Here is a 24176-nt window from a genome sequence, read left to right as displayed (position 1 = left end):
AGAGATACTGATTTAAGATAGATACCTGGGAATAATTTTTAAGGAACAAACTTTTTAAAATAAATGTAATTTGTTTAGACTTCGCTCTCAACTTCAAAAAAAAGATTACAAATTAAAAACCTTAAATTACTGTCTATTTCACATATATTAAATTTTAACACAAAAACAATGAAGAGATGTCAACATATTTAATGAAAACAATAAACTCTTACCAAAGATAAGCATTTTATATTCATTTATTTATTGCTTTTTTAAAGAAGTCTACTAAATAATAAGGACATCCTCCTTACCTATAAAATTAATATATCTCCAAAATAATGTTCTAATGGCAAAAAAAAAAAAAAAATACAGCATGCTTCATCTTCTGAATAAACAAGTGTGTTTAATTTCCTGAGTAAACATTTCTCATACTTGACACTGAACGGAGTCCAAATTCACTGAAGGAGTTAGGAAATTTCTAAAATCCCAGGAGCAATAACCCTTACCCAGAGAATCTAGTCAAGAGCTTATTATAAGGGACTAAAAATTCAATGTCATATCAAAATTTTAAGTAACATCATGCATCTCTATTTAATAAATTATTTCAAAACCAGGTCACAATTGACAGACACACTATCTTGGGCAGACGGGAGAGAGTGGATAAGCAGAGAAAATTTCCTTTTATCAACTGAAGCATGTCCACCAACTGTCGTATCTGGAAAACAGCCAAAATGAGCACTTTATTTGCAAAAAGAACAGAAGACTGTTAAAATATTATCAAAATGTGTGGTGTATAAAACGTGGAATGTAGAGAATTCTTTTAAGATTCCCGTTTATGGATATTTGGAAATGTTTCTAAGATATAGATTAAAAGCCTAAATCAATCCATGTAACAAGCTTTAAAAGCCAAAGGTAAAGCCCCTTGAATCCCTTGGATAAGCTTTACCCTTTTCTTCTAAACTATGACTATTTATGCAGGGTTAAAGTCCCTTTATACACTTCTAAGACAGTTATCTGGTGTCATAAGTATTTAATTGAATTAACCACATGAATTACCTTGAGAAAACCATGGTCAAACCATGTCTCTTTCTCTTCACCTTCTTTTCTTTATGTTTCCTAAATTTTCTGTTCCTATCATAGAGCATTTTCCAGTTTCTCGGCTACAGGGTTTATCAGCAAAACCTAATACAGCTGAGTTGCTAAGAAAAAACAGCTTAATTACTAAGGAAAGAAATCAGAGAGAAAAAAGAAAAGGAACCTAGAAACGCTAACAACTGAGAGGAAACAGTAAAACCTTGGACTTTGTCCAAATCCATATAAATTTACAACTCTAGATTAACATTCTCAATTCAGATCAGGGCCCATGGACAACTAAGAGTCACCAAGAGTTTTCTAAATGGACTTCTCACCAATCTAAAATAAATACATATTAAAATAGTAGTAGTAAAAGTAAGAGTTGGGATAATGTTCACAGCCAACAATCAGGGAAAAAGAGAAGGGTAGGCAATTATTTTGAGTAACTTTGCTATTAGAAACTCTCTGGCAGTTATAACACTGCTACTAACACCACGGTCATCCTGGACAAGGTGCCCAATTGTATCACACAGTATTCTGGCTCTTTAAAGGAGTGAGGGAAGAATATTCAGGAAATAGGAAAAATAAGGTGAAGAAAGACTTCTGGTCTGGGTGTATTCTCTCAAGAAGTTCACAAAATAGTCAAGGTAATACATTTTTTTCCGCATGCCCTTTTTCTGAGATTTTGTCACTTTCCGCCCCCCAACCACGAGGATCCCAAAGAGATCCAGCAGCCCCTAATATATGCTACACAATCCTGTCTGCCTGATCCTTGCTGCCTTGATTCCTGGTCTTTCCAACTCCTGGCAGTTCAACTTTTCCTTGATTCTACAAGATTTGTATAGTCCTTTAAACTCCTATTTCCCTGTAAAGAGCAAGCAAGCAAGACTTCTGAGGAAGGTTACATTAGACATGGATCTTGTACTCTTTTCCTCAACTGCTTTCCATCACAGAAACAATGTATGGAATACACTGCTGAGAAAATATGTGTCAATCCCAGATTCAAGAGTTTTGGAAGGATTCTGAATAGGTAGGAATGGGTAGAATACTCTGTATACTCCCACGTTCTGCTACCAAATGTCACAAACCGCAAAGTTCAAGAACGATTTCTATAAAAGCTCAAGAAATCCATAAAAATAGAAAGCCAAGATACAAAAAGGGATACTATGAAAAGGTCATATGTTATTAGAGGTGCTGCTGATGATAAGAAAAGATAAGAAGGTAAGAAAAGAGTAGGAATCATGATCTCTTCAGATCCCCGTATATTATCCTCCACAGTAAGTATGTTGTTTAAATCCAGGCCTCTTTGCTTCCCTTATGAGGTAGTAAAAACAAAATTCTAATCATCTTTCCATTGAACTTGTTTTCCCAGACCTAGAAAAGGAGAGCAGCAATTGATAATACTGCCTGCTGCTTATTTTTTCTTGGACTTGTCATGAAAATCTGAATGGTCTTTCAAAATACAGAATAGAACTGCAATGAGTTATTTCTGAAATGTTCCCAATTATTTTCTTCCCACCTTTTGCAAATAAGGAGGGTATTTCTCAGCTATATCAAATGCTTATTAAAGAGCTTCCTGGACATTGTCTCAGATTTGTTTCAAGGAATTATGGATTCCTGGCAATAATTTAAAGTCTGGGAGATACCCAGTATGAATTACCTCCTATCTTGGTTCATTTGGAGCAAAAATCATTTTTGTAAGGCCAGTGCAGATTTATCCTATTTTAAAATATACTTGGTCTATTTCCTAATATAATGTATTTGTAACATCTTAAAAATCATAATGGGAATATCATATAACAAGAAAAACCTACTTGCTGAAATCCTTATCTCTATCAAATTCTGCAAACTCAACTCCCTTAGCAAATGACAGTGCTTTTATAACTCTTTTTTCTGCAATATCATCATCTTACTGAAATTCTTGAGAATGCATTTCACTGACAATTATGATAAAGACTTTAGCTAAACAGAGCAAAAAATATATAAAGATTTTCTGTCTCTCAGTCAATCTGGAGGCCTACTACAAATCCACAACAACATACATAAAAGAAAAACTCATAAAAATGCAAAGTGCTGACCAACCTATCAAATTCTCATCATCTGTCCTCCAAAATGCAAAGAGAGACAGTGTTCAGGAGAACTGCCACACAGTACTCAAGCTTTGGTCATAATCTCCATGTTACTTAGAATTCTTAAATACCCAAAGCCTGATTTTCTTCCAGTACAAGGGTACAGGCATTGCTGACTTGGAGAGATTAGTAGTAGTAGAAGTAGTGGTAGTAGTGGTGGTGGTGGTGGTGGTGGGAGTAGTAGGAGTAGTAGGAGTAATATCATCATCGATAATAAGAGCATTATTTACTCTCCTCTTCCACTTCCTCTTTCACTCTTCTCTTTTTCTTTCTACTCATTTCCTTTCTCCTCCTGAATAATTCAGTCCCTAAAGCCATTAAGAAGGGCAGAGAAAAGCAGGCATCCACACCAGAGGAAAGAGGGAAGCTGCAGTTGCCTACAGTGAAGTGACAAAGCCCAAGCCAGGGGAGAAGGATGCCCATATTGGGGACAGCTGACTGTGGGGTGTCACAGCTTAGGCAACCTGGGGAGGGCATCCCCATAGCAGGGTGGATGATATGAGAGGATCACAGCCCAAAAGGGCAAGAAGGGTGTCTGCATGGTAGTGGCAGAGGGGAACATCCTAACATGGGGTGTCAGAGTCCAAATGGTGAAGAGGCCATGCCCACATAAGGGTCACACCAAGTGCAGGGGGATTAGACCTCAAGCAAAATAAAAAAGATATCTCTCTGTAGATGCCAACTGGCATAAGGAATCAGAGCCTGAAAAGGACAAGAGGGTGCCTATGTAGGAGACAGCCTAGCAAGGGTGGCAGAGCGTGAGTAGAATAAGGAGGGCAATGACACAGGGAAGGTATGACAATAGAGAGGGGAACTGGTTACATACAGAGGGATTTATCAAGTAAGTATATGTACTAAGGAGAAGCCAAGATTTTCACTACTGAAAAGGGAAGTTATAAATATAGGAAGGGAAAAACTAAAATGAATCCTGCCTGTGAAGTTGGACTAGAATTAGCCATATCACTGTAAACTCACGGATTGCAATACATATATAGATATAGATGTAAATATGTGTATTTCTGTATGTAAACATATATAAATTTTTTACTCCCTAGCAGAGAAAATCTTAGAGAGGTGACACTCCAAAAGCAAGGAGCACACTTGGCACCCAAATCTTAGCTTCTAATGATCATTTTCCAATAAAAAGAACTATGGTTTCTTGGAGATATGGCTGGGCCAGGAGTGATGCAAAGAAAGATGAGTCCTGGAATATTTTATGATGCCAAAAGCAAAGAAATGATGCAAAGAAATCAGCCTTAAAGGACTTGTACTGGATAAATCTGGGACAATTAAAGTATCAAAATTAACAGTGTCAGTAATGCATTATAACCCATGCAATAAAATAATAAACCATGAGCCTATACTTATATACAGGCATATCTCATTTTTTTGTACTTCATTTTATTGCACTTCACAGATACTACATTATTTACAAATTGAAAGTCTGTGGCAATCCTGTGTCAAACAAGTCTATCAGTGCCATTTCTTCCAACAGCATTTGCTCACTTTGTGTCTCTGTGTCACATTTTGGTAATTCTCTCAATATTTCAAACTTTTTCATTATTATTATATTTGTTATGGTGATTTGTAATCAGTGATCTTTCATGTTACTATCGTAATTGTTTTGGGGTGCCATGAACCACACCCATATAAGACAGTAGACTTAAAAGAGAAATGTGGATGGTCTCACTGCTTCATAAAACTGGCCATTCTCGTATCTCTCTCCCTCTCCTTGGGCCTCCATATTCTCTGAGACACAACAATACTGAAATTAGGCCAGTTGATAACCTTACAATGGCCTCTAAGTATTCAAGAGAAAGGATGAGTCACACATCTCTCACTTGAAATCAAAAGCTAGGAAATGATTAAGCTTAGTGAGGACACATGTCAAAAGCTGGGATAAGTCAAAAGCTAGGCCTCTTGCATCAAGCAGCAACCAAGTTGTAAATGAAAAGAAAAAGTTCTTGAAGAAAATTTAAAGTTCCACTCCAGTAATCATAAATGATAAGAAAGCAAAACAGCCTTATCGCTGATAAAAGGAAAGTTTTAGTGATCTGGACAGAAGATCAAATGAGCCACAACATTCTCTTAAGTCAAAGCTTAATCCAGAGCAAGACCCTAACTCTTTTCAATTCTATGAAAGCTGAGAGAGAGCTGAGAAAGCTGCAGAAGAACAGTGTGAAGCCAGCAGAGGCTGGTTCATGAGGTTTAAGGAAATAAACTATCTCCATAACATAAAAGCAAGGTGAAGCAGCAAGTGCTGATGTAGAAGCCGCAGCAAGGTATCCAGAAGATCTAACTAAAATAACTAATGAAGGTGGCTACACTAAACAAGATTTTCATTGTAGACAAAGCAGCCTTTATTGGAAGACAATAAAGGATTTTCATAGCTAGAAAGGATAAATTCAACGTCTGGCTTCAAAGCTTCAAAGGACAGGCTGACTTTCCTGTTAGGAGCTAATGCAGCTGGTAACTTTAAATTGAAGTCAGTGCTCATTTACCATTCCAAAAATACTAGGACCCTTAAGAATTATGCCAAATCTGCTCTGTCTATGCTCTATAAATGGAACAAGAAAGTCTGGATTACAGCACACCTCTTTACAACATGGTTTACTGAATATTTTAAGCCCACTCTTTAGACCCACTGCTCAGAAAAAAAGATTCCTTTCCAAATATTACTGCTCAATGACAATGCAACTGCTATCCAAGAGCTCTGATGGAGGTGTAAAATGAGATTAATTTTGTTTTCATGCCTGCTAACACAACATCCATTCTGCAGCCCACAGATCAAGGAGTAATTTCAACTTTCAAATCTTATTATTTAAGAAATACATTCTGTAAGGATATAGCTGCCACAGAGAGTAATTTCTCTTATAGATCTGGGCAAAGTCAATTGAAAACCTTCTAGAAAGGATTCAACCTTCTGGATGCCAGTAAAAACATTCATGATTCATCGGAAGAGGTCAAAATATCAACATGAACCATAATTTGGAAGAAGCTGATTCCAACCCTTATGGCTTACTGAGGGGTTCAAGACTTCAGTGGAGGAAGTAACTACAGATGTGAAAATAGCAAGAATTAGAAGTGGAGCCTAAAGATGTGACTGAATTGCTGCAATCTCATGTTAGACCTGGAACAGACTGAGAAATTGCTTCTTATAATGAGCAAAGAAAGTGGTTTCTTGAAACAGAATCTACTCCTGGTGAAGATGCTATGAAAACTGTTGGAAGTACAACAAAGAATTTAAAATATTACATAAACTTAGTTGATAAAGCAGCAGCAGGTTTTGAGAGGACTGACTCCAGTTTTGAAAGAAGTTCTATTGTGGGTAAAATGCTATAAAATACATAGAAAGCACAGAAATCTACAGAGAAATCATTTGTGAAGGGAAGAGTCAATTGATGTGTCAAACTTCATTGTTGTCTTATTTTAAGAAATTGCCATAGCCACCCCAACCTTCAGCAAACACCACCCTGATCAGTCAGCAGCCATCAACACTGAAGCAGGATCTTCCACCAGCCAAAAGATTACAACTTGCTGAAGTCTCAGATGACATTTAGCATTTTTAGCAATAAAATATTTTTAATTAAGGTATGTACATATTCACAATGCTATTGCATACTTAATAGACTATAGTATAGGGTAAACATAACTTTGGTACGCACTGGGAAACCAACATATTCATGTGACTCGCTTTACTGTCGTGATCTGGAACTGAACCCTCAGTACCTCTGAAGTATGCCTTATGCCTTATAAATAAATGAATAAAAGGAAGTTTGATGAGGAATGGGATATTCAAATAGGTTAAATGTACCTCCCCACAAAACAGTTATTTCAAAGGGAAAAAGAGTAATTGTATAAATAGAAACCTGACAGACACCACTGGGCTTTTAGCAAGTGATTAAAGAGAACATTATCAGCAATAGCACAAATCAAAATCACATGCCACTTGATAGGATGCAATGAAAAGAAGACAGCACCCCTCTGTGATTTAACCAGAGATGCATGAGAAAACATCAGGAAAGCCCAAATTGGGGGATATTTTACAAAATAACTAGCCTATAGTCTTTGAAAAGTGTCAAGGTCATAAAAGTCAAGAAAAGACTAAGAAACTGTCCCATACAAAGAAAATTAAGGGTGTACTGAGTAACGTAATGGGTGATTTTGAACTGGATCCCAATGATGCATATCATTGGGACAACTGCCAAAACTTGAATGGGGTCTGGTGGTCATTTTCTGATTTTAGTGGATGTGCTATGGTTATATACGGAAATATCCTTGTTTTTAGGAAACAACTAAATACAAAAGTATTCTGGGGTGATAGGGCATTAGGTTCACAACTTACTCTCCAATGGTTCAGAAAAAGATACAGTTCTTTGAATTGTACTTCCAGCGCTTCCACAAGTATGCGATTATTTTTTAAAAAATTTTAAAAGAAAGTATTTGAGAGTATGTAGTTCTATCTTCAGCCCTTAAAGAATTACTTAAGCCTGATTCATGGTCAGATTCAGATCCTACACTGTTATGTAATGGAAGATGGGAGCCAAATGTTGACACTGGACTAATCTGAAGAAAAAGCTGAATTTATTAGCTTTCATACCCTAGTAAAATTAGATACTACTGTATAGTTAGCTTTATCTGTGTGTGTAACTTTTATAAGGGCCTAAAGAGAAGTCTATGTTCTATCCTCCAAAATCATCACCATGCTGAAATCATAGTACACATCCTCAAAATATCTGTCAATACTGATTTAAAAGAAAGATAAGGAAAATATTAATGACAGGCTTATTAGAAACCAATTCACCTCATGGATTATAGCACAGCATATACAACTCCAACAGCATACAATCTCTCTCTGTTCAAATTATCTTTCTGAAGAATGCAGAAGGTAAGAACAAATGCTAAATCTTTGGTGACCAGTACCACTCCTAAAAGTAGGCAGGAAAAAGTAATCCCTATCTCTGGAATCAGAGGAACACTGGACAAATACATTTTCCCAATAGCCTGTCTTGGTGCTTGTACCATTAAAGATTTAGGTTAAGACAATGCCCTTAAAGAAGTTACCTATAAAAAATGCAAATATCCCAAAGTTTCCATTCAAATAAATATACTCATAAAATCTATACAGTTATTCCTTGCATGGCCACTAATGTCTTAGTAATAAGAAAAACATGTATTTGAGTCCTCCTACATGACAAGTACTGTGCTAGATACTTCTTTATCTAAATTATCTTTAATTATTACAACTCTACAAGATAAATATTATTATCCCCACTTTATAAATAAGGAGACTGAAGCCCAAAGAAGTTAAATAACTTCCCCAGGGCCAAAAATCCATTCAATGGCAGAGTTTTCATTCAAACTCAAGATTCAGACTTTTTCCATTACATCCTGCTGCTTCTTTCTACTATGCTATTTGCTATTTTTGAAAATGGAGATCTAAGGCATGAAAGAATAAAATGCAGTATAGAAAACTTTTTGTTGGTATAGGATAAAACTAAATGAGAGTTCTAAGTTCCAGGTAAAAGAAGTCAAAGAATGCCTCAGAGCCAAGAAAGGAAGAAAGGCTTTGAAAAGGGACAGAGATGCACAGAAAGAGGGGAGGAGGAGGTTCTAAAAACAAACTGCCTGGTGCCTCGGGTTTTTTACACAGCCTAACACAAGATTTGATGAAGTCTCTGAGTTAACAATGAGCTCAGTTAAAAACTATGAGCTCAGATTTATCAGCTTAAAAGAGACAAATTATAAAGCTTATTAAATGAGGACTATGGTAAACACTCTATTTTCTTCCTTCTTGTGAGAGAGAAAAAATGAGGAACTATAAATCGCACCTATCCAAAAACATGGGATGGGCAAGTTATTAAACCACCTTCGAAGACAACAGAAGTTATAAAACATCAGCTGCCCAAGAAATTTGGGATAAAACAATTCCACCCTATTTTAAGGTGAAAATGACTGACAGATAAATATTTTTAAAAATCTTTAACTAACTTAGCATTGAATTCAGTTTACTGTTTATGTGCCATCAAGAAACAAATGTAAACAAAATACTGCCTATAATGTGGAATTCTGTGATGAATACAAGCAAAAATAACTGAACTATGTACGAACTGAAATACAGTATTACGTAATTTTGTAGAAAATGTATCTATTTACATACTGGAAACATATTGGTATTTTCATATTTTAACCCAGGATATACACTGGTCCCTATGGAACAAGGAAGCAATATGGCACAATAGAAAGATATCTGGGGTCAGAAAGACCTGAATTTCAATCCTGGATCTATCACTTACTAGCTTTGTAACTTTGGGCAAGTTATTCAGTATTTTTCCTCTTTTACCCCATATATAAATATGGAATCAATAATAGCAATAGCAATATGCTTTTAGCATAGCAATTCCATTTCTAGAAATGTATAGTAAGAATATAATTTTATGAAAAAAGTGGTTTGTATAACAATGTTCATCATAACATTACTTATAATAATAATAAATAAGTTTAAAAATCATCAATTTATCTAGTATTAAGGGAATGTTTACGTAATGTATATATATCACCAGATCAGAGGTTCTCACACGATATAGAGTACATAACAATCACCTAGGAAAGTTTATAAAATGCATATTCCAAGACATTATACTCAAAATTTCTAACCTAGTAGATCTAATGGGAACAAGGAATGCATATGTTTAACAAATAACCAGAAGAGATTCTGATGGAGAAGATATATGAAAATTCTGCATTAAATGGAAGACTACCATGTGATTTAAAATACGATTATAAAGATTTTGTAAGAAAATTGAAAAAGTTTGACATACCATTAAGTGAAAAATTCAGGATTCAAATTGTATGCTTCATCTAATAACAACTACATTAAACATACATAGGAAAAAATTGTGTTAGCAGTAAGATTGGAATGATTTTTATTTCTTTTACCCAACTTTTCGAAACACAGTCATGCTATTATCCTAAGTGAATAAGTAACATATCAAAATTTGGAAAAAAAGAAAAGTCAATGGATCTCCATGGCCTTCAGATTAAAATTCAAACTCCTAAGGGCAGCACACAAGTCCTTTGATCTCCAGACTTACCTCTTATCCATGCTCTGTATCAAACTACTTCTAATACCCCAAATTATATATATTCTACATTTTCACACACTGTTATTAAATCTACTGCTCCTTCTGTCTGAAATGCTCTTCCCTAAACTGTCAGCCTGACAAACTCCTACTCATCCAACAAGAATCACCTCCTCTCTGAAGTTTTCCCTGACGACTCCTCCAGATAGAATTAAAGGTATCTCCTTGCTTCTGCCATTCCTGTAGCATTGTTTGGTACTTCCATTACAGCACATATCACACTGCATTTTAATTCTTTGTTAAATATTGTCCTATTATTCTACAACTACTTGTTTGTAATTCTTCACATTCACATTATGTCTCCAAAGTTTCTGTGAAACTTCAGAGTAACAGACCACTCTGGTCACTAGTGAAAGCAAGCCAACAGGAAGCAACTATGTTCTAGGCTACCTCACCACTAGGGTTTACCATGCCAAGGAACATCTCTGCATAATTCCTACTGCTTCCCCTAAGCACACTCCCACTCACTCCCATGCCTCCATACTAGCAGTTAAATATCTATACAAAACAGGGTTTATTTTGTAAGTAATTACAGTAGTTTTTTAGTGTATTCAAAACACAGGATACTATATTTAGCATATTTATATGATACATAAAATATTTCAAATGCATATTAATAACTAGAAGTACCAAACAAAGATTCAAAGTGACTAGTAGTTTGGGGGGAAAAAAAAAAGTTTAATGTGGAAGAACACTAATTGGAATCCAGGGGTCAGAACTTCAAATTCCTCCCCTGTAATGAAACATAGATTTATGAAATAACCTAGATACTGAGTCAACTTGCAACATAATTTTTTTAATAACAAGAAAATGCATGTAAAAGAATTTGAATCTTAAACCACATTAGTTATTAAAGCTCTTATACAATTCTGTTCTATATCTTCATCATAATAAATATATACCTGAGGAATAACTTCAGGAAACAGACAAATGATATACCGTATGCTGATATCTAGGATGGGTATATGACAGATACCCAATAAAAAGTTCTAGAGACTAAATAAGTAGCAAAAAGAAAAGGCCTTTCCAGCACCAGCCTATTCTATCCTATTTCTCTTGTCGCTAATCAAATCCCTTTACCCTTCTACAGCATCAGCCTTATAAGAAGAAAGGATAAACGGTCACCTTTATCCAACCCACTCTTGCAAATCTGAAAAATCCACTCCATCAACTCTGCCACTAGAGTTCTACAGCTCCAGTATTTTGGCCTAAAGTTTTGTTTCCTCTTTAAATGAAAATACTGAAAGAGCTTCCTCTTCCTAAACACCTTTACAAATCAATCACACTTAAGTATGAATTGTCAGCACCCACAAGTAGTTTGTGGTAGGGGGAGAGGTGAGTACGATTAAAAAAGACCCAAGGGCACTGAATCCATGAGGTTAGAGGAGAAATTAGAGGTAGGCAGGAAACTAGAGATGATGAAAGCAAACTTTGTAAACTCCTCGATTTTGAAGGTCCAATTTTTGTTCTTCTTAATCTGCTTCTCACTTTACACAGTCCATCCCAACTCCACTCCTCACAAAAAATCTGCTACACTTGGAGAGGGACAGTAGGCACAAAAACTAGAGCCAGGGTGAACTTGTACTAATTAAAATGAAGAAGAGGCTTTCTTTCTGGAAAAACAAATTTGGGCAGGAAGGGTTAAAGGAAATGTGGTGTGGGGAACAGAAATATCAAGCAGGCAGCAAGAAATGAGGTTGGCTGTTTATGCCCACAACCATCAGTCAAGATTTGATCCAATCTGATCAAACAGTGCTGACAAGTTTAGGCCAATTGTTTCAGCTCACTTAACTAGAAGTAATTAAGCACTTTAAACAAAGCTGCTCTCGCAACATAATAGAATCCAAATAACTCTATAGCAAAACTAAATCAAAATTCATTTTATAGACAGATTCATGAAGAAAAGCTGTTAAATAATAAAGCACTATCTATAAAAAACATTCCCAGAGATAAACACTCTTTGGAGACTACAGAAGAAAGAGGAAAACAAAATTTATCCTTTGACCATATATTCTGATCCACCTTCAAAAATAACACAATTTCAAGCCTCATTCAGGTTTAACACAAATGCAGAATTCACTTGCTGTCCTATTGACTCAAAGAAAAAAACTAGACTCTAAGAAGAGTTCTTAGATCTGTGTTAAGAATGCATGGGTGGGGAGAGTATAGCTCAAGTGGTAGAGCGCATGCTTAGCATGTATGTGGTCCTGGGTTCAATCCCCAGTACCTCCACTATAACCAGATAAATAAACAAACCTAATTACTTCCCCTCTCCAAAAAAAAAAAAAAAAAAAGAATGCATCGGGTTGTCAACTGGCATTGTGCCTCTGCCTGCCATATGGTTTACACAACCATGTCATCACATACAAGAGAAAGAACTGGAAGACAGATGAGTCTTCTGTGCAAATTCCTGCTTTTCCAAATACAAAATAATCTCTTATATCAATATATAATGAATAACCAGAACTTATCATATTTTAATTAATTGTAACTATGCTGCAAAATGTTCAAAATGGAAACCAAAGACACATTAAAATGCATCAAATGTTAAATAGCTTCAGGTTATGTAGGTTGAAATTAATCTTTTCTAACCCTTGAATTACAGTCAGCTTCCATTTCTAGTTAAATACTCAGAAAGAAGGTTCTATAATAGGCTCTTTGACAGAATTTTCCAAAATTACCTCAAATGTATAATTAAATAAATTATTTCAGTATATCACTGAACTAATCAAATTGTGTGTACTGTCACCTAAGAGGTTAAATTGCTAAGGCCAGTAGGTGCACTACTGAGTACCGTAAGCTTCTGCATTAATGTCAGTGAAGACCTGCTTCACTCTTCTGCAAGTGTAAGAAGCCACTGAGATGCACAAGAAATTGGGCGATGTAAAAATGTACAAGCTGAGTAGTCACCAGCTGGTTGTCCTAATTCCCTGCTACACATCAGCCTCACAGTTTTGAAGAGGGAGCTGAAAACCCTTTAGTTGAGAAAGAGGTCAATACCAAAATTCCCTCTCCTCTCTCCTCACTCCCCATCATGCAGCTGGCACTGTTCACTCTGGCAGACACAGCTCCCTGAACATAATGGTGCAATCACTGCTTCAAACATCATTACTATCTAAAATAGATAACCCACTTGCAACTTGACTATTTTTATAGATAGAACATTTTCGTGCAGTTTAACTGCTCTATTTGTGATTTATTCCATTTAACCAATGCAGTTTCCCTGGCAGTGAGTATCTTATATCAGAGTTCCAATAACCACAATTGCTCAAATAGTTGTGAAAATTACAATACTTCAGGTTGCCTCTTATCTCCTTGTACCCATCACCAAAAACTTCATGCATTGAATCTTATATCTGAAAAATGTATAAGCTCGCTGGTTTATATGTCTTTGGTGACCAGAAGATTATTTTTCCCTCAGTTCTTACTGATTTTTTTCACATGGGGATCTTGAGAACTGGATTCTTTATGTTCAACAAGAATTTACTAAATACACTTCACATAGTCCTTGACTCATTAAGAAAATCAAGTAAATCTGAGGCATTAACAAACTTTTTACTACATTAAAATACAAATAATTCTTAACCTAAACTCACTAAAAAAGAAATAATTTAATGTAGTTTAAACGGGAAATATTTTTGTTTAGATTAAAAGGCAATTGTGCCAAAGGAATAGATTTTAAAGGCTTTGCAGCTGTCTCATGAAAGATATGTTAAATAAAGGAAATTTTCACATATAATATGAAGGAAGAAAAGGAGGAAGGCAACTCAATTTGAGTACTCTGATGAGCTCTGATGAGTTTAGATTTTTTAAGGATGAAAGAGGGTGATGAGGAGTATAACTGAATATAAACACAGAAGAGAAGTATATACTTGTCCTGGAAAAAAGCTAATGCCCTTTTCAGTTAAGTTTGAAAAAAAGAAGGGAGGTATAAAAGTTCACTGCTGTGACAGCTAATGTAACCTTAAGCTCTGACAGACTAAAAGTAAAACTGTAGATGGTTTTAAACCACAAGAGAATTTCCTATGACATCTAACAACACCAAGAATCTGATTCTTCCCAATTTCTGTTTTGTTACTATCTTCCCTAGTGAGAATCATTTTCAAATCAGAAAGGATAAACAAATAATGTTAGATTACTGAAGCTCCAAACTGACAGAGATCATAAGATACACTGAGCTGCTTTAAATGAATGTAAGTATCCACAAGTAAGATTTCAGAAACCCATACTCAGGTATCTCTTCCATTCTCTACCTAAACTGTTAACATTCAAATGTCATTACTGTTTCTAATAAAGGGAATCAAATGACCAAAATATATATATATATATATCTCCAGACCCAAAAGAATTAGATACAAGGGAATAGAAGGAATCTGTGTCAAGGTCCACTACAAGAAACAAGTTATAACAAAGTAGCCTAATTTTGGTAGAATTTACAGTACTAAAGGGGCAGATCAAAGGAATGCTATAAACAGAAGATAGCCTGAATTTAGAAAGACAATGGATAAAATACCTCAAAATGTTCAAACAGGTATACTGGAGAGAAATAACTGGCTGATAGCTCTATTAAGTGGCTTCAATGTTGGAAGAAAGACCATACATAAAGATTGCCACTTTTAAATTTATACTAAGCTGAACGGAGGTTCTTTACAATATATATGGTGTGTTGAATTCCAGTTACAGCAAACATGCTTATTAAATCTACAGATGATGCAGAGAATTTAATATTCCAGAAGACAGACTCAGGAGTGAAAAAGATCTAGATATATTATAAATATAAGTTAAAACAAGTAAGATTAATATAATAGGAATAATTTAAGTTTAACCAACACTTTTACAAATACCAGATAGAGGAACCATGGCTTGACAGGTCATTGGGAAAAAAAAAATATCTGGAAGTTTTAACTGACTATGTGCTCAATGTGAACCAAATGCACTGTTTAGCTCAAAAAATCTTGACCTGTCCTAAGGTAGATTTTAGATCAATAATAAAGAGATAATAATTTCATTATGTCATGTTTCAAATATCTGCTATTTTATTTTCATTACACAATACATGTTCATTGTAGAATATTGGAAAATGTAGATAAACAAAAACAAGCAAACAAACAGAGATCATCCACAATTCCACCACTCAACAATGAACACTATTTACATTCTGGTGTTTATCATTGCAGACTTCTTAATGTATGTTGTAAATGATCACACACACTTAGTCTTTCTTAAGAAAAGGATCACACTACAAATGCTGTTTTTGTAACTTTTTAAAATTCAATAGTATATCAAGTCCCAGTATATTCTACACTGGTCAAACGACATCTAGTGCATCTTGTTTCTGGTCACCACATTTGAAGAGGGTCATTGCAAAATTTGAGAATATGCAAACAGGACAAAGAGGGTAGTGAAAAGTATGAAAATGTAAGTTCTTAACACCTTTTTTTGCTACATGACAACAGGTTGATGAAATTTTGAGGAAAAAAAAAGATTTATAAGAAAACAACATAGCTAAATGCATGCACCTGAAGAACTGCCTTGGTTGATGAACTAGACTATCTTATATTGACCCAAAAAGCCAAACTAGTACCAACTGCTGGAAATTGCAGGGAGGCAGATTTCAGCTCAATAGAAGATGAATTTTTTTAAATAATGAGAGCTGTCAAAAAATGGAATGGATGGAACTAGTCACTGGAGGGTTTAACAGGACTGGGATAACTAACTGGTAAAGGATGTTAAAGGTAACTACTCTAGGTAAGAAGGTGGATTAAAAGGTACCTTTCTATCTGAAGATTCTGTGATTCTAATGGAAAACTTACTATAGAAATTTACTCCGAGTACAATATGAAGCCAAGTAAGGCTTAGTAATTAAGGCCTCAAGAAACACAGTCAAGTCTTTTAGGGTTGTGTGAGAAATAAAAGCACAATGATGAACACCAATGTGCTAAATGCTCTGCATTCATTTCTGTTTACCTCATTTAATTCTTACAACAACCCTAAATGATAGATACTATTACTATTACCACTTTAGTGAAGGTTAGAGAGATACTCATAATTATTCAAGGTCATTCTTACTTTTGCTAAAAATTGCAGTGCACCCAAACACACCTGATTCCCCATCACACAGCTATTACTCACTCAGTAGGTAATATGTAATCAAAAGCATCTTTAAAAAAGTTCTTATCTAGTAATCCCTCAAAGGGCAGTCACGAGATTTTTTTTAATTAGAAAGAAAAAAGAACAAAATTTAAGGATTTTTAAATTAAATTGTTATTTATAACAAAAAAGTGTTCAGATTAGACTATCTAAATTGGCCATGTGCCTTAAGCTTTTGCGAATAAAACAGATTCAATAAATAAGACTTAAGACCCAGTAAAGCAAAGCTGAATGACAGAACTTCAAATCTTTACCATTACTAATTATGTGACTTTGGGCAAGTTCTTAATCTTCCTACTCTTAGTCCTTCATCTGAGAAAATGAGAACCAAACTCCTAAAGCTGATATAAGAATTGAATGAGATGATATACACATTTAGCACAAGATATGACCCTATTATTACACAACACAAGTAATAAAGTAGGGCAAGGGAGTACCAAACCTATCCATAATTCATTCCAAAATATTTTAAAATTTCAAAGTGTCATTATGTTTTAAGGAAAAGGGGCATTTTTTACTATCCTGTAAGAAAAAACTTTGATGACAATCATTTGTGAAATAAAGTGACAACTAATTAAAATGTGACTTCATTTTATGCAAAGGATCACCCAAAGAATACAATTTCAATTCTCATTTTCCTCAGAGATACTGTTTTAATTGTTTATTCAGTATGAGACAGATAAATGCAAGTTTAAAAGTTATTGGTTTTGACTTTGAATTTTTTACAATTGATTCAAACTACTCTAATGACACACTTCTCTAGGTTTGTTTTGTTTTGTTTTCTACATGCATTCTCCCTGTAGAGCTACTATTGCTACTTTTGACAAAACCAGCAAAAGAGAAAATCTCTCACTCATGAAGTATGTTGTGGGTCACAATTCTAAAGTTTTATTTAATGTTTACCAACATTAAATAGCTGCTATTCTATTCCTAAAATTTGACATCTATTCTTTTTTTAAAATGGCACAACCGAGAAGGTATTCAAACGATGTATGCCTTTAAGTTCTATCACAAAAATAGGCTTTTTCAAACACCATTTATCTCAATGAAATTAACTGAAGCTCTCACTATTCTCATAGAATTCTTTAGCGTTTTTCCAAAGGAACTGATTATTTTTAGAAATCTCCTTCAGGATATAGGTTTTTAGCCATAATTATATTTATAACTGATATGATCCGCTAGTAAACATTTATTTTACCTGCAATTTAACACTGCACCTAAATAAACTGCTTTTGTATAAAGTACCTGTGACAAAGGGCAATTATTACAGCTATAATCTTAAATATGTATACATTGTCTATTTGTGATTGAAAGTAAAAATTATTTAACAAGGGAGTACACACAAGTCATCACTTCAAAGACTTACAGAAAAAAATGTCCCATAAAAATTCACTGTTCTGAAGTGAACTAGTGAACTGTCATTCTAATAAAATGTCACTGTCCACAAGTTTAGATGATCACATACAGAGCTTTTTTAAATCCCATCAACTGTTTTCCAAGTATATTCATTTCACTGTAATACAAATATTTTCATTTACACTAGCCAGGACTTCAAATAATTGCATTATCTGACCACCACAACACATGAGAATTGTGTAAAGAACACAATCTCATCACTCAAAAGTTTGTGTTAAGCACTTGTCAAGAGTAGCATTGAACAGTTTTTAAAAACCAAGAAAAACACTTGACCTTAAAAAAATTTTTACAAGTACAGTTGGGTTGTCTAAGATGTTTTAAGATGAAGGTATGAATGATGACCGATGCTTCCAAAAATATCCAGGGTAAATTGAATAGCCATGATTTCAGACACTATAAGAGCTTCTTTGAATTTTATTAGTGAATGTTCTTCAGGTTTTCTCCCTCACAAATTGATTTCATTTGCCCATCAATTCAATTTTCAAGTTAATTGTTTTAAAAATATGCAAACCAACCCTGCTATTCCTGAGGTGTTGCCTGCTGAATAAAGACCTTGACTTTTTTTTAAATGTCATCTTAAATTCTCCAAGCAATATTAGTCTCACCTGGAACACCTTCACATGAAAAGGCCTCTAGTATATTCCACATACACTATCCCAGTCTCCACCAGGCATCCTTCATCCTGAGATATAATAACCAAGTTTCCCTCTGTTATGCCCAGGTAACTTAAAGTACTACTGGGGCTGCCTAACCTGCCTCATCAAGTTTTACACACACCCTGTACTGATGACATCTCACCAGCAGGTTCACTTTCTTCATTTTGTGGGATCATAACCCACAGCACAGCAAATGCCTTCTTCAAGAGAAGGGAAGCAGCAACCAAAGGCTGCAGCTTCTGCAGAATAATTGCACGCACGCAAAATCTTCTCTGCAAATTCCATTTAAGTAGCCCAAAAAAGGCTGGGTTCCAAGCTGAAAATATGTAACATTGACGGAAAGCGTGTGGAACGCCAATATTCCTCCAGCAACACTAGTACCTGCACAAGTTCTGCACCACAGCTCAAAGAAAAGTAGATACTGACGCATTGATGGAAGCCTATTTTAAAAATACTCAAAGCAGCTAAGGCATTAATCTGACTGGGAGGTCCATGCCTCCTCACCATACACACATTCTGTTTCCCTACCTAATTTAAGAATGAATCGCTGGCAGCCACCAGGTGCAATAACCATGAGGAGGACGTACCCATCACAATGCACAACGAGGTGTGTAAACCCGGAGCTGGTTCCGGTCCTTACCTTAGCAGATTGGACAGGGGCAAGGGTCCGGATCCACCGCCCAGGATCCCTCCTTTCCTGCCAGACAGGAGTTTCTCCACCAAAGCCACATTTCCAGTTCGAGCAGCTTCCAACAGCTCCTGGTCCTTCCCCATGGTCTCTCACCGACTCCCTCACAGAGTCCTTTGCCCCTTAGGGTCCTCCTCCGCGCCCACCCCTACTTCCCCCAAATCCAGGGCCCTCCCCGCCCCACCCTAAAATAATGCAAGAGCTTCAGCACCAAGAGATCCCTGCAGCCCCCAGCCGGGAGGACTACTCTGCTCCTCTTCGGGGCGCAGCTTTTACAACGAGGGTCAGACCATGTCTTGGAAGAGGGGCTGGCGGAGCTGGGAGCCGCGACGCGCCCCCACAGCCACTCCCCTGAATTCCCGAGGCCTCGTTCCCGCGGGTTAGGCGTGAGGAGGTGGGGACGCGGGTTGCTTCTGAGGAGAGAGAGAAGGACGGTGAGGACTTGAAGGTAGGAGGAGGCGACGGCGGAGACCGTCCTCGTCAGAGCCCGAGTGCCACGAACGACCGCGGCGGCTGCGGCGGCCCGCGCGCCTCAGCCGGGGTTCTCCTCAGCTGCCGGGGTTCTCCTCAGCTGCCGCGCCCGCGCACCTCAGCCGGGGTTCTCCTCAGCTTCCGCGCCCGGCTGGCTCGGCGGTTTAGGCGGCGGCGTCCGTGGCCCACGGCTGACAGGAGCGCGGTGGCTGCGACTCCGGCGGCCCTTGTCGGAGCGGTGCGGACGACCCGCGGCGGGCGCGTGCGAGGACGGCGGCGGCGGCGGCGGCGGCGGCTGTGGCGCTGGCGCTGGCGCTGGCGCGGGGCTGGGGCAGGGCAGGCGAGGGCCTGGGTCCGCCAGCGGCGACTCGGAGGCCAGGCGCACTGGGCGGTCGGCACGCGGGGGGCGTGTGAGTGCCCGCAGGTGTGGCCCGTGGGTCTATCCAGAGTTGGGCGGGGGGCGGAAGGGAGTGGGGAGGTGGGGGTGGGGCGCCGGGACAAGACTCTCCTCGTTTTCGTGGGCGGGGCGGGGACCCTGCGGGGACCCTCCCTCCCCCAGTCTCCTTGCGAGACGTTTAACCGTGTGAGGACTGGAGTTCTCCCCGCCGCTGCGACTCCTCAGTCGGGCCGGGGCGGGCGCCACGCCTCGGGTCAGTCACGATGCTTGAGGAAAATCCTCCATGACGGGGATGAGGAGGCTGGTGATGCTGGGAAGAGGCCCTTCTGCCACCGCTTCTATCCGTGTCCAGGCAACTGGGCCGGCCTTTCGCCCTTCTGCTTACCTCCCAGAGACATCTGAGACCTGCCCTTGCTTAGAAAGACGAGGTTTGTTTTATCCTAGTTTCTGTGCCACTAGGTCTTTTTCTAGGGTCTTAAATCAGCCCCATATTTCAGTCCGGCGTTGAGGATCTGCTGACTTGTGAAAATACCAGGAAAAAGGCTCTCAATGAAAATTCCTCCACATTCACAATGGGAAAAATATAAATGAGCATGGATTAGAGAGCCACTTTAATTTGCATATGTCATCACCAGTTCATTGTGCATGGTTGGCTTGATTTTGTTCGATGCTCTCCTTGCCTGTGGTGGAGAACACGCATTTATTTTCTTTTGAAACTTCCTGTGACACCCTGTGCTTACCCTTGCCCTTGGAATAGACTTCATAAATGTTAACTTGTTGATAATCAGTTGGGAAGAAGGGGACGTAATAGGTACTTTCTTCACAACAATTCAGTGAACTGCATAATACTACATATATCCATTTTCGTAAGGAGGAAATAGTGGGTCAGAGGGTTAAATTCCTCAAGATGCCACACACAGTAAGTAGTTGACAGAACTGGACCACAGAACTGACTCACTGCATAGCCCATGCTCCTCCCGAAATACCTTACTGCACCCATTGAAAAAAATGTACAGCTAATAATTATCACAGATATTTGATGAGCAGTTACTATGTACCAGGTCCTGTGCTAAGTACTTTCCATATGTTATCTCAACCTGCATAACAATCTCATGAGATTGGTACTATTTTTATCCTTATTTCCCAGATGAGTAAACTGATTAGCCCAAAATCATGGAACTAGAGAGTGAGCCAAGACTCAAACCCAAGAAGACTGCCTGCTATAGGCAGAAATTTAAAGTAAATAACTGGGGAAATCTTAAAAGACATACAAAAGATAAGTAATATCAAAAATATATCTTTTTAATTTTTATGAAATACAGTATTCTGAGATTTTATTTGAATAGTTCAAAGTATTAGGTTAATTATGGTTACTCATGGGAGGTTTCCTGAAGGATTTTGAGCTAGTGGTTTTTTGTTTTGAATCTGTTTTAATAATAAGATGATATTATATGTGATAATAATATGATCCCTGACATAACGACATTAGCAGACCAATTAAAGAAACAAGAGGTAAGGAGCCATTTAATTCATTTTGAAAATGGCACACAGAAATCCTTCTTCCACTTTCCTTATGTTGCCACCTAAGCAAAACACAACTTTCCCATAATACACTTTAAGTATTTAGTTGGTCAGAGCTAAAAATCACCCACAGTTTTGACAAGCAACATTTAATCATGGCTGAGTTAGTAATGGGGAGTGTCAACCTGCAATGAGAAAACCATAGGTAATGATTTACTCCAAGAATCAGTTCCACAGTTTCAGGCACTCTAGTGGCATATGATACTCAAAGCCAGTTTTCAATTCCAAACTCTTTGTAGTTACATCATAGTTTCTTGCTGAAGAAGACAAAGGCTTGACTGCATGGGACTAACATACAAATTAAAAGTGAAAACATTCTTCCAAAAATCTGAAGAGGTGAAAAAAAAAATTCAGATTTTTTTTAAAACATCCAGATTTCATCAAGATACTTTGCATCTGTGTATAGTGCAAAGAGCCAGAAAATCTAGGGAACAAATTAGACAGGCTAGATCTCAGTTGGCACATACGTAAAATGAAGTTATATCTGATGGTCTCCACTGGCCTTATACTGTGTGCCTGTGATAAAATATGGTCTTAGTACATTAAGTTCTATGCATAAATGAAGCTAGAAGTCAAATATGGGGGTAGACTTGGATCAGTTTCTATTCTGTTTTCAATAACAAAAATAAAAATATATTTATTCTCAGGTTTTTCTAATTAAACCTGTTTTTCATCAAAATCTATGTTTGCTGTTCTTAATGGAGTATTAATAATAGTATATGCATATTATGTACCAGGAACAATACTGGATTCTTTACTTTTTCTCATTTTATTTATTTATACATATAACATATTGCATATATATATACGTTATATATACTATATGTACATATATCATTGCATATATATTATATATTGTTATATATTATTGTATACATGTTTTATGCACACACACACACCCCCCAATCAGGATTAAATGAGATAAAGTAGAGAATCTAGTATTGTTCCTGATACATAACAGCATAATATATAGTAGATATTACAATTACTGCAAAATCTCTGAATCTCTTATTCTGAATTCTGATATACACAGATGTAATTCTGCATACTTTTTGTCAACTTGAGAATTATCACTCCAAAATGAATAAATTGCAATTACTCCTCTTGATTAACAAAAGAAGGAACTAGGGGTTGAGACTAGACAAGGGAGATAAAGCAAAAGACAAAGCAAGTATAGAAGTGTTTGCACACACACAAAAAGCCTTTGGAAATATAAAATGAAGGAACATGATTCAAGATCAATTTTAGAACTGTATACCAAGGTCTCTTTGCAGTGAGGAAGAAGAAAAGGTGATGTCTTATAGCATCAAGTTATCAACTGGAGCTAAGATAGAATAACTCTGTGATTTAGGGAGTGGGTTTGGAATATATCTACTTTCTCCATCTTGATCTCTACAGTTACTCTGCATAACTGGGACTATGATAGATTGTGGGACAAAGGTTGGCAGCTCCAGGTTACAGAATATAAAGATATTAGACATCTGAATGGAACTACTTCTTTGCTTGGCTTGATTGTTTAGAAGCAGGTAGTAGGACAGGAGCCTGGAATCACATTATCCCCTCAGGCAGCCAAATATGCCCAGCCTGGACAGAAAGGATCCCTTCCCATCAGCCAGTCCTCTGTAATTCTCTCATATCTCAAGAGAAAGACCCTTTCTAGGATCTCTATCATGGTCATTATAGTAAGCATTTTATATTCTATGGGTGTGTCCTTCTTTGCCATGATCACAGCAAATTGCTTAGAGGGGCCCCACTGAGCTGAAACTCAACCTATGAAGAAAGGGCTGATGCTGGTATCTCTTACCTCAGACAAGGGGCCACACAGGGCTGCAACCCAGACCTCTTAGGAGGGGACACCAGCTGGTTGGTGCTGGTGTGTCTGCGAGAGAACAGTAAGGCTGGGTCTGCATATTAGAAAAACTGAGAACTGGATTCTACTGCTGCTCTGTAACAAACTGCCACTGCCAGGTTCAAGTGTGGCTGGAAGTGCTGTCTTTCAGGTGCTCTCTGTTGGTAGAGCCTAACTGAACCAGGTGGCAAAGCAGTAATGAGGCGTGCAGAACACCACAAAAGAGTACTTGATTTGCAGATTCTAATTAATATATAGATAATAGATAAACAACAAGCTCATACTGTATAGCACAGGGAACTATGTTCAATATCTTGTAGTAACATGATGAAAAAGAATATGAAAAGAACATACCCATGGTCACGTATGACTGAAGCATTATGCTGTACACCAGAAACTGACACATTGTAAACTGACTATACTTCAATTTAAAAAAAAATACACACACACACACACACACACACACACACACACACACACACACACACAAAGAGTACTTGAGAATGGGTTGAAAGTTGAAACAAAAACTAGCATAACTGTCCCTGAAAATTAGGTTAAACTAGTCTTAACTCTTCCTACCACCATCAATAATTTCACAACCAATGTCCTACCCACAACTTTTGAGAATTCCTTGTTTCCTATAC

General features: G+C 37.2%; 1 protein-coding gene across 5 annotated transcripts in view; it reads right to left on the bottom strand.

Annotated features, from left to right (window-relative positions):
• Nucleotides 1–19764, bottom strand: part of ANKS1B (ankyrin repeat and sterile alpha motif domain containing 1B) — an 860521-nt gene extending 840757 nt beyond the window's left edge. For all 5 annotated transcript variants that reach the window (XM_032493560.1, XM_032493561.1, XM_032493562.1 and 2 more), the window contains exon 1: nt 19187–19764. In XM_032493560.1, coding sequence (XP_032349451.1) covers nt 19187–19320 — 134 coding nt within the window. In that variant the 5' untranslated portion in view covers nt 19321–19764. The remainder of the gene's footprint in view (nt 1–19186) is intronic.
• Nucleotides 19765–24176: the final 4412 nt, after the last annotated feature.

Source organism: Camelus ferus, chromosome 12, assembly GCF_009834535.1.
Source record: "Camelus ferus isolate YT-003-E chromosome 12, BCGSAC_Cfer_1.0, whole genome shotgun sequence".
NCBI lineage: Eukaryota > Metazoa > Chordata > Mammalia > Artiodactyla > Camelidae > Camelus > Camelus ferus.
This window is presented reverse-complemented; position numbering and strand designations above follow the sequence as displayed.